At 46.5% G+C, this 11,826-nt stretch overlaps 1 protein-coding gene across 3 annotated transcripts in view; it reads right to left on the reverse strand.

Moving 5' to 3' along the window:
• LOC140355893 (enhancer of polycomb homolog 1-like) overlaps positions 1–11,618 on the reverse strand; it is a 29,948-nt gene extending 18,330 nt beyond the window's left edge. For all 3 annotated transcript variants that reach the window (XR_011926035.1, XR_011926036.1, XM_072440536.1), the window contains exon 1: positions 11,242–11,618. Coding sequence is in view for 1 of the 3 variants with exons in the window: in XM_072440536.1 (XP_072296637.1) it covers positions 11,242–11,394 (153 nt within the window). In the remaining 2 variants the exon portion in view is untranslated. The remainder of the gene's footprint in view (positions 1–11,241) is intronic.
• Positions 11,619–11,826: the final 208 nt, after the last annotated feature.

An 11,826-nucleotide genomic window follows, 5' to 3' on the forward strand; every position in this document is an offset into this window, starting at 1 on the left:
AAAAGAACTTTATCATTTACAGGCTGAGAAATAGATTTTCAAAGTTAGGGGCGCTAACCCTAACCCCTACAGCAGTAACGGTGGTCTGTAGAACTACAGCAGTAATGGTGGTCTGTAGAACTACAGCAGTAATGGTGGTCATTAGAACTACAGCAGTAACGGTGGTCTGTAGAACTACAGCAGTAACGGTGGTCTGTAGAACTACAGCAGTAATGGTGGTCTGTAGAACTACAGCAGTAATGGTGGTCTGTAGAACTACAGCAGTAATGGTGGTCATTAGAACTACAGCAGTAATGGTGGTCTGTAGAACTACAGCAGTAATGGTGGTCTGTAGAACTACAGCAGTAATGGTGGTCTGTAGAACTACAGCAGTAATGGTGGTCTGTAGAACTACAGCAGTAATGGTGGTCTGTAGAACTACAGCAGTAATGGTGGTCTGTAGAACTACAGCAGTAATGGTGGTCATTAGAACTACAGCAGTAATGGTGGTCTGTAGAACTACAGCAGTAATGGTGGTCTGTAGAACTACAGCAGTAATGGTGGTCATTAGAACTACAGCAGTAATGGTGGTCTGTAGAACTACAGCAGTAATGGTGGTCTGTAGAACTACAGCAGTAATGGTGGTCTGTAGAACTACAGCAGTAATGGTGGTCTGTAGAACTACAGCAGTAATGGTGGTCTGTAGAACTACAGCAGTAATGGTGGTCTGTAGAACTACAGCAGTAATGGTGGTCTGTAGTACAGCGCGCCCGAGTCTGTGCAGAGGAATCACTTTAGACATGTTCACCGCTGTTTTTGCCCGTTACAAATATATATTACGGCGAAAAATGAGCGTCTGTCATTGTGTCCAGAGCCTTGATTTTGGAGTCGGTCAAAACTGATTTTCACGCCGGTCATTGACCGTGTCCGGCCCGTTATTTTGAGGCCTGGAACCTTAATATTAAGAATTGTTTTTTCCACAGTAACAATCTACACCAAGTTATTTTCTCGTTAACAATCACATCTCTACCATCCAGAAGTCGGAGTAGAATTTAAAAATAAAATGTCAGCTTTAGCTAATACAGGTTGTCAGTGTTAGCTGCTGCGTCACTGGACTCCATATAGTGTCCCCCCCGCTCCATATAGTGTCCCCCCCGCTCCACATACTGTCCCCCCCGCTCCACATACTGTCCGTCCCGCTCCACATACTGTCCGTCCCGCTCCACATACTGTCCGTCCCGCTCCACATACTGTCCGTCCCGCTCCACATACTGTCCGTCCCGCTCCACATACTGTCCGTCCCGCTCCACATACTGTCCGTCCCGCTCCACATACTGTCCGTCCCGCTCCACATACTGTCCGTCCCGCACCACATACTGTCCGTCCCGCACCACATACTGTCCGTCCCGCACCACATACTGTCCGTCCCGCACCACATACTGTCCGTCCCGCTCCACATACTGTCCGTCCCGCTCCACATACTGTCCGTCCCGCTCCACATACTGTCCGTCCCGCTCCACATACTGTCCGTCCCGCTCCACATACTGTCCGTCCCGCTCCACATACTGTCCGTCCCGCACCACATACTGTCCGTCCCGCTCCACATACTGTCCGTCCCGCTCCACATACTGTCCGTCCCGCTCCACATACTGTCCGTCCCGCACCACATACTGTCCGTCCCGCACCACATACTGTCCGTCCCTATCATTCTTCTCATCATCATCGTTTTTATTTATTTTCTGTCACTTTGCTTTTTTGGTGGTGGGTTTCCCTCTTCCAGACGCTTCCACATTGACACAGCTTTTGTTGTACAACTTTAAAAAGACTGAATTGTGGACTGAGTAGATTGACACCGTCAACCTGGATTTCACTTTTGGCACAAAATTAGACGGAGCATTTCTGAGTGCACCGGAACGCGACATGAACGCGGCGGACAATCAGACGCCCGCTTTCATCGAAATTACATCACGGACACCACTCGGCCAATGAGAAGCGAGAATACTGCGAAGTGGAATGTCTGTCAAAATGAAACTTAAGTGAAGAAAATGCCCCAAATATTGCCAAATTACTAGTTAAATCTTGATTTTTTTCGAGGAATTTCTATACAGGGGCACGGGGGGCCCCCTCCTAATTCAAACCCCGGCAATTTGAGGGCCTACGGAGCCCCGTCTATTTTGCAGCCTGGTCTACAGAGCCGCGGCGCACGGCCGAAACTGCTAAGCTATTTCACCGCGCCGGGTTAAGGTTAGGGTCAGGGTCAGGGTTAGCCATTAGGCTATATGGCCGTGCCGTGGCTCCTGAAACTGCTGGACGTTTTGACCGCGCCGCGGCTCTGTAGCCACGGCCTAAAGTTATCTGAAAAATCTATCTCAAAGTTCAAAGAAATAATAGAGCCAATATTCACATGACATGATCACGTGACGTGATCATGTCATGTGATCCTGCTGAGAACAGCTTTGGTCCAGGGGAAGTGACCAATCTGTCCACTTGACCATGAACTCTCTGAAGTCTGCTCTTGATGCTGCAGCTCCGTTAAAACAGAAGGTCATAAGGTCAAAGCGCCCCCTCCTGGTACAACCAAGAACTGCACTCACAAACAAAGAGTTAGAACATGATAAAGACCCTTTGGCCCCTCCCACACAGAAGAATCTCTAAAAGCTACGGTCCTATCAGCAGGCTCTGTTATTTTTATTTATCTTTTTATTTTTATTTCATCCATCCATCTTCTGCCGCTTTATCCGGGGCCGGGTCGCGGGGGCAGCAGTCTAAGCAGGGACTCCCAGACCTCCTTCTCCCCAGACACTTCCTCTAACTCCTCCGGGGGGATCCCGAGGCGTTCCCAGGCCAGCCGAGAGACATAGTCTCTCCAGCGTGTCCTGGGTCTTCCCCGGGGCCTCTTCCCGGTGGGACATGCCTGAAACCCCTCCCGAGGGAGGCGCCCAGGAGGCATCCGGAACAGATGCCCGAGCCACCTCAGCTGGCTCCTCTCGACGTGGAGGAGCAGCGGCTCTACTCCGAGCTCCCCCCGTGTGGCCGAGCTCCTCACCTTATCTCCAAGGGAGCGCCCAGCCACACGGCGGAGGAAACTCATTTCGACCGCTTGTATCCGCGGTCTTGTTCTTTCGGTCACTACCCAAAGCTCATGACCATAGGTGAGGTCAGAACGTAGACCGACCGGTAAATAGAGAGCTTTGCCTTTCGGCTCAGCTCCCTCTTCACCACAACAGTCCGATGCAGCGACTGCATCACTGCAGCCGCTGCACCGATCCGCCTGTCGATCTCACGCTCCATCCTTCCCTCACTCGTGAACAAGACCCCGAGATACTTGAACTCCTCCACTTGAGGCAAGGACTCTCCACCCACCTGGAGAGGGCAAGCCACCTTTTTCCGGTCGAGAACCATGGCCTCGGATTTGGAGCTGATTCTCATCCCAGACGCTTCACACTCGGCTGCAAACCGTCCCAGTGCAGCAGCAGGTCAGGGTTTGATGGAGCCATCAGGACAACATCGTCTGCAAACAGCAGAGATGAGATCCTGTGGTCCCCGAGCCCTGACTGCGCCTAGAAATTCTGTCCATAAAAATGATGAACAGAACCGGTGACAAAGGGCAGCCCTGGCGGAGTCCAACATGCACTGGGAACAGGTCTGACTTACTGCCGGCAATGTGAACACAGCTCCTGCTCCGGTCATACAGGGACCGGACAGCCCTTCTTATTTATCAATTATATTTCATTTCCCCCCCTCCATTCCCTATTAAGATAGGAGAGGAGTTTTGTTAATTGTTTTCTTCTATTAAGAGTGTTTTTGAAACTTCCTATAATCTGTCCTTTCCTCCCGTTTCTACTGCAACAACCACATGTCCCTGTGTGGACAACATGTCCCTGTGTGGACAACATGTCCCTGTGTGGACATTAAAGGATTGTCTGATCTTAAACCAGAGACGATTCACTAGGGCTGGGTAAAAAAAAAAAAAAAAGATTAAATCGATTTTGGATCGATGTAATTAAAATTTTGCAATATCGATTCATACGGCAGGAGATCGATTTTTCCCCAGCAGTCTTGTGCAGGTGCAGCAGGTGCAGCAGTCTTGTGCAGGTGCAGTCGTCTTGTGCAGGTGCAGTAATCTTGTGCAGGTGCAGCCGATCAAACCAAAGTGGTTTGTTAAATCTGAAGCGCAGGTCAGTTCTGGTAGAAATACTACAAACCTCAGAAACCACATGACCAGTATTACCACGTTACGCTAACGTTAGCTTCCGAAAACAGCCGTCCAGCAAAACAAATGAAACTGAGGGAATCACCAACAGGACCAGACGATTCTCTGCTGGTCATAACGATGACAGAGGCCGTCGCAACTTTCACCTGCAAAGATTTACGCCCGTACTCCTGACGAGCCACGCCGCTAATATGACCCGTGCTGCAGAGCCGCGGCGCGGTCAAATGGACCAGCAGTTTCAGGAGCCGCGGCACAAAACAACATGGCAGTTTCGGCTGCGGCTCTGTAGACACTCCCTAATAATATAGCTAATATGTTGACGGGGGCCACAAGGAGTGGGGGGCCACACAGGGGTGGGGGGGCCACACAGGAGTGGGGTGCCACACAGGGGTGGGGGGCCACACAGGAGTGGGGGCCACACAGGGGTGGGTGCCACACAGGGGTGGGGGGCCACACAGGGGTGGGTGCCACACAGGGGTGGGTGCCACACAGGAGTGGGGGCCACACAGGAGTGGGGGCCACACAGGAGTGGGGGCCACACAGGGGTGGGTGCCACACAGGAGTGGGGGCCACACAGGAGTGGGGGCCACACAGGGGTGGGGGCCACACAGGGGTGGGTGCCACACAGGGGTGGGTGCCACACAGGAGTGGGGGCCACACAGGGGTGGGGGCCACACAGGGGTGGGGGCCACACAGGGGTGGGTGCCACACAGGGGTGGGGGCCACACAGGAGTGGGGGCCACACAGGGGTGGGGGCCACACAGGGGTGGGTGCCACACAGGAGTGGGTGCCACACAGGAGTGGGGGCCACACAGGGGTGGGTGCCACACAGGGGTGGGTGCCACACAGGAGTGGGGGCCACACAGGGGTGGGGGCCACACAGGGGTGGGGGCCACACAGGGGTGGGTGCCACACAGGGGTGGGGGCCACACAGGAGTGGGGGCCACACAGGGGTGGGGGCCACACAGGGGTGGGTGCCACACAGGAGTGGGTGCCACACAGGAGTGGGGGCCACACAGGGGTGGGTGCCACACAGGGGTGGGTGCCACACAGGAGTGGGGGCCACACAGGGGTGGGGGCCACACAGGGGTGGGGGCCACACAGGGGTGGGTGCCACACAGGAGTGGGGGCCACACAGGAGTGGGGGCCACACAGGGGTGGGTGCCACACAGGGGTGGGTGCCACACAGGGGTGGGGGCCACACAGGGGTGGGGGCCACACAGGAGTGGGGGCCACACAGGGGTGGGTGCCACACAGGGGTGGGTGCCACACAGGAGTGGGGGCCACACAGGGGTGGGGGCCACACAGGGGTGAGGACAACACTACAGACAGTGGCTGGTGCAGGTCTCACTGAACTGAGCCTCACAAACAGCTCTAAAAACTACTTTATATTTCAAAATTGCACTTTAGAGAGTTTTGTTACAGCTGAAGTTTAAACTGTCCAATTTACAAGTTTGCACTTAAAACCTGTTTATGGTGAAAAGAAAACAAAGTACATTTGTATTTTGTAACACAATTGAGCCATTTTCATTATTTAAGAGCAGATTCAATCCAATCATGATGAATCGATTCAGGACGTTATGAATCGAAATCAAATCGATTTAGGAAATTGGCCACGATCCCCAGCCCTATTGTTTAGACTTATACACATGTAATAGTGTGTTTAGACTTATACACATGTAATAGTGTGTTTAGACTTATACACATGTAATAGTGTGTTTAGGCTTATACACATGTAATAGTGTGTTTAGACTTATACACATGTAATAGTGTGTTTAGGCTTATACACATGTAATAGTGTGTTTAGGCTTATACACATGTAATAGTGTGTTTAGGCTTATACACATGTAATAGTGTGTTTAGGCTTATACACATGTAATAGTGTGTTTAGGCTTATACACCATGTAATAGTGTGTTTAGGCTTATACACATGTAATAGTGTGTTTAGGCTTATACACCATGTAATAGTGTGTTTAGGCTTATACACATGTAATAGTGCGTTTAGACTTATACACATGTAATAGTGCGTTTAGACTTATACACATGTAATAGTGCGTTTAGGCTTATACACATGTAATAGTGCGTTTAGGCTTATACACATGTAATAGTGCGTTTAGGCTTATACACATGTAATAGTGCGTTTAGGCTTATACACATGTAATAGTGCGTTTAGACTTATACACATGTAATAGTGCGTTTAGGCTTATACACATGTAATAGTGCGTTTAGGCTTATACACCATGTAATAGTGCGTTTAGGCTTATACACCATGTAATAGTGCGTTTAGGCTTATACACCATGTAATAGTGCGTTTAGACTTATACACCATGTAATAGTGTGTTTAGACTTATACACATGTAATAGTGTGTTTAGACTTATACACATGTAATAGTGTGTTTAGGCTTATACACCATGTAATAGTGTGTTTAGACTTATACACCATGTAATAGTGTGTTTAGACTTATACACCATGTAATAGTGTGTTTAGACTTATACACCATGTAATAGTGTGTTTAGGCTTATACACCATGTAATAGTGTGTTTAGGCTTATACACATGTAATAGTGTGTTTAGGCTTATACACCATGTAATAGTGTGTTTAGGCTTATACACCATGTAATAGTGTGTTTAGGCTTATACACCATGTAATAGTGTGTTTAGGCTTATACACATGTAATAGTGTGTTTAGACTTATACACATGTAATAGTGTGTTTAGGCTTATACACCATGTAATAGTGTGTTTAGGCTTATACACCATGTAATAGTGTGTTTAGGCTTATACACCATGTAATAGTGTGTTTAGGCTTATACACCATGTAATAGTGTGTTTAGGCTTATACACCATGTAATAGTGTGTTTAGGCTTATACACATGTAATAGTGTGTTTAGGCTTATACACATGTAATAGTGTGTTTAGGCTTATACACATGTAATAGTGTGTTTAGGCTTATACACATGTAATAGTGTGTTTAGGCTTATACACATGTAATAGTGTGTTTAGGCTTATACACATGTAATAGTGTGTTTAGGCTTATACACATGTAATAGTGTGTTTAGGCTTATACACATGTAATAGTGTGTTTAGGCTTATACACATGTAATAGTGTGTTTAGGCTTATACACATGTAATAGTGTGTTTAGGCTTATACACATGTAATAGTGTGTTTAGGCTTATACACATGTAATAGTGTGTTTAGGCTTATACACATGTAATAGTGTGTTTAGGCTTATACACATGTAATAGTGTGTTTAGGCTTATACACATGTAATAGTGTGTTTAGGCTTATACACATGTAATAGTGTGTTTAGGCTTATACACATGTAATAGTGTGTTTAGGCTTATACACATGTAATAGTGTGTTTAGGCTTATACACATGTAATAGTGTGTTTAGGCTTATACACATGTAATAGTGTGTTTAGACTTATACACATGTAATAGTGTGTTTAGACTTATACACATGTAATAGTGTGTTTAGACTTATACACATGTAATAGTGTGTTTAGACTTATACACATGTAATAGTGTGTTTAGACTTATACTCATGTAATAGTGTGTTTAGACTTATACACATGTAATAGTGTGTTTAGACTTATACACATGTAATAGTGTGTTTAGACTTATACACATGTAATAGTGTGTTTAGACTTATACACATGTAATAGTGTGTTTAGACTTATACACATGTAATAGTGTGTTTAGGCTTATACACCATGTAATAGTGTGTTTAGGCTTATACACCATGTAATAGTGTGTTTAGACTTATACACCATGTAATAGTGTGTTTAGGCTTATACACCATGTAATAGTGTGTTTAGGCTTATACACCATGTAATAGTGTGTTTAGGCTTATACACATGTAATAGTGTGTTTAGGCTTATACACCATGTAATAGTGTGTTTAGGCTTATACACCATGTAATAGTGTGTTTAGGCTTATACACATGTAATAGTGTGTTTAGGCTTATACACCATGTAATAGTGTGTTTAGGCTTATACACCATGTAATAGTGTGTTTAGGCTTATACACCATGTAATAGTGTGTTTAGGCTTATACACCATGTAATAGTGTGTTTAGGCTTATACACCATGTAATAGTGTGTTTAGGCTTATACACATGTAATAGTGTGTTTAGGCTTATACACATGTAATAGTGTGTTTAGGCTTATACACATGTAATAGTGTGTTTAGGCTTATACACATGTAATAGTGTGTTTAGGCTTATACACATGTAATAGTGTGTTTAGGCTTATACACATGTAATAGTGTGTTTAGGCTTATACACATGTAATAGTGTGTTTAGGCTTATACACATGTAATAGTGTGTTTAGGCTTATACACATGTAATAGTGTGTTTAGGCTTATACACATGTAATAGTGTGTTTAGGCTTATACACATGTAATAGTGTGTTTAGGCTTATACACATGTAATAGTGTGTTTAGGCTTATACACATGTAATAGTGTGTTTAGGCTTATACACATGTAATAGTGTGTTTAGGCTTATACACATGTAATAGTGTGTTTAGGCTTATACACATGTAATAGTGTGTTTAGGCTTATACACATGTAATAGTGTGTTTAGGCTTATACACATGTAATAGTGTGTTTAGGCTTATACACATGTAATAGTGTGTTTAGGCTTATACACATGTAATAGTGTGTTTAGGCTTATACACATGTAATAGTGTGTTTAGGCTTATACACATGTAATAGTGTGTTTAGACTTATACACATGTAATAGTGTGTTTAGGCTTATACACATGTAATAGTGTGTTTAGGCTTATACACATTGTACATGTAGGTACATTAAACCATCCTTGGTGGAAAATGCAACCCTGTATGAGTTATATTTACAATCAATTCAAAACATCCTGGGGAGAACACTGATATCACGTCCTAATGTGGACTTTATTTGGCGTGTTTTTACCTGTTGCACATATACATTAAAGTTTTACAACAATCGAGCAGGTATTTGTGGAGGAAGTTTATATAAAAGAAACTTTTTGAAACCTTGTAGAAATATTGTTTGGTTTTGGCCCAGTGGTTGCTGGGTATTTTCCTAGTGTGATGTAAATTACAAACAGGAAGTGAAATGATAAAAAACGTTAAAAAAAACATAACATTTTGAGGCAAATTCAAAATATATTGATCTTAAATGCATTTTGGTTCACCGAGTGGCCCGGCCTGTAGGGGGCGCTGCCTGTTTCACTGAGTGTGTTTTGCTCAAATCTAATCCATGTCAATCACATTTAGCCAGAATCATTCCCCCATAAGTGACATCCCGGAACGTTGATATGACGGGGATTGTGGCCGACAGGTGGCGCCATCATGTGGCAAAGTCTGGTTTATGCAGAACAGAAAGTTTTAATTTTCACTCAGATTCAGAATACTTTTATTGCCGTTGTCAATGAACAAAACTCACAAAACGAAGGTTAAATGTGAGTGAAATTGTGCTGGAAATATAGCCGAGCAGGCCAAGTGTAAACGAGAGCAAATACTGATCATCCTCTGCATGTACTGCATGTACTGCAGCCATGTACTGCAGCCATGTACTGCATGTACTGCAGCCATGTACTGCAGCCATGTACTGCAGCCATGTACTGCAGCCATGTACTGCATGTACTGCAGCCATGTACTGCAGCCATGTACTGCATGTACTGCAGCCATGTACTGCAGCCATGTACTGCATGTACTGCAGCCATGTACTGCAGCCATGTACTGCATGTACTGCAGCCATGTACTGCAGCCATGTACTGCATGTACTGCAGCCATGTACTGCAGCCATGTACTGCATGTACTGCAGCCATGTACTGTAGATGTAAAGTAGAGATGTACTCTAGTACTGTACAACACAGACAACCACGACAAGAGACAGAGCCTTAAACGCAACAGAATGCTAACATGTCAAAGAAAAGCACTACCCCAGGACCAAGATGGTAAATATAATGACACGAGGGTCCAAAGTAACGCACAAGCCCCCAAAGCAGAGCCAACTATGGAAGCTAACACGACATAGCACCCAAAGCTAATGTTTACAAGGAAACACCACCAGCTGAAGCCACTAAAGTGTGCTAACATGACAGAATGCTAAGTGTGCTAACATGACAGAATGCTAAGTGTGCTAACATGACAGAATGCTAAGTGTGCTAACATGACAGAATGCTAAGTGTGCTAACATGACAGAATGCTAAGTGTCAAGGAGCGTTTACACAAAGCTAATGTTTACACAAAGCTAATGTTTGCAGGGATAGCACAGCCGCCAGTGATACATTAGCTTAAATTAACACCAATAACGAGACTAATGTGAAGTTTCGCGGGGCGACAGTCTGACAGGGACGTAAGGGCTGGTTCTGATGCTAACGATGCTAACATGACAGAATGCCAACCGTGAACAAGTTTTTCCCCAAAAGGTCATGTTTACAAAGATCATCACAGGGACGAAGATGGACAGCAGGCTTTGAATGTGGTGTCCAGGTACAAAGCAGAAGACAAGGGGACTTAACGAGGAGCGGCTCTGATGCTAACGATGCTAACAGGACAGAACCCTCAGGTGTCCGGGTTTATTTACACTTGGACAAACCCTGAGCAGCGGGACCTGAGCCTCGAAGAGACACCAGGCCGGGGACATGCGCCGCGGTCCGCGCGGGGACATGCACCGCGGTCTGCCCCGGCTTGTTGACATTAGTGGCCGGTACAGAGCCGCGGCACAGCGCCCCCTCGCTGCGCCGCTGGTACTGCTCCGTCCTGACAGACACAAAATGTCGGCACGGCCTCGGTCACATGACCCTTTTGTACTCGGAAAGCCGCTGCGCTCACAAATACACCGCGCAAACCGACATATGCCACCCGATAAACACGCAGCGTGGGCCCGTGACAAAGCCCCGGGGCCCCGCGGCAGTGCACGCGGATGTTTAACGGGGATTTTCGTCGTGTAACGTCTGTGAAAACTGGCCGCCATTTTGTGAACGCTGGCGCAGGAAAAGAGGGACGCGTCTGTGCTGCAGAAATCACACTGTTCCACGGAAGCGGTTTACGGGTGAAATTCCTACCGATTCCTCCTCCTTCTCCATCCCCGTGGGCATCTGCGGCACGGCCCGGTTGATAGAAGCATATTCGTGCAGATCTGGTAAATCCTCACAGCGGAAGACGGGCAGAGGCTTGGACGCGTCCAGCGCCCGCGCCCGAAACGACAATTTACTCATTTTTCACAATTCCAGATGCGATATAAATATATCCGATCTCCAGATTTGCGCCGCGGAGCCGAGTGGCGCGTTCATGGATGTGTCTGTGAGGCTCAGTCTAAGCTTTGGGACGTGAGAGTGTTTAGGGCGTCGCCGCGGAGCCGGGAAGGCCGGGTCTCGTCGCTCTCTGTCGGACTGTGTTTTTATGACGCGCCGCTTCAGTGCGCCATGCACAACATGGCGGACATTTAAAACTCTGCTGCTGCGCTCCACTCAGGGCCCCGCCCCCTGAGCCACGCCCTATGGCAGCGCGGCCAGGGCGCATGCGCAGAGCCGCTTACACTAAAGATTAAAACTTGTTTTTTTAACACTAAATCATGAAATGACTCCCACTTCCACAAACTGTAAAGACTCAGGATATAAACTCAGTTACATCTAAACTGAAGGATTAAT

The sequence above is a fragment of the Eucyclogobius newberryi genome, unplaced genomic scaffold, assembly GCF_026437365.1.
Source record: "Eucyclogobius newberryi isolate DKJ021-1_F unplaced genomic scaffold, fEucNew1.0.hap1 SCAF_12, whole genome shotgun sequence".
Lineage (NCBI taxonomy): Eukaryota > Metazoa > Chordata > Actinopteri > Gobiiformes > Gobiidae > Eucyclogobius > Eucyclogobius newberryi.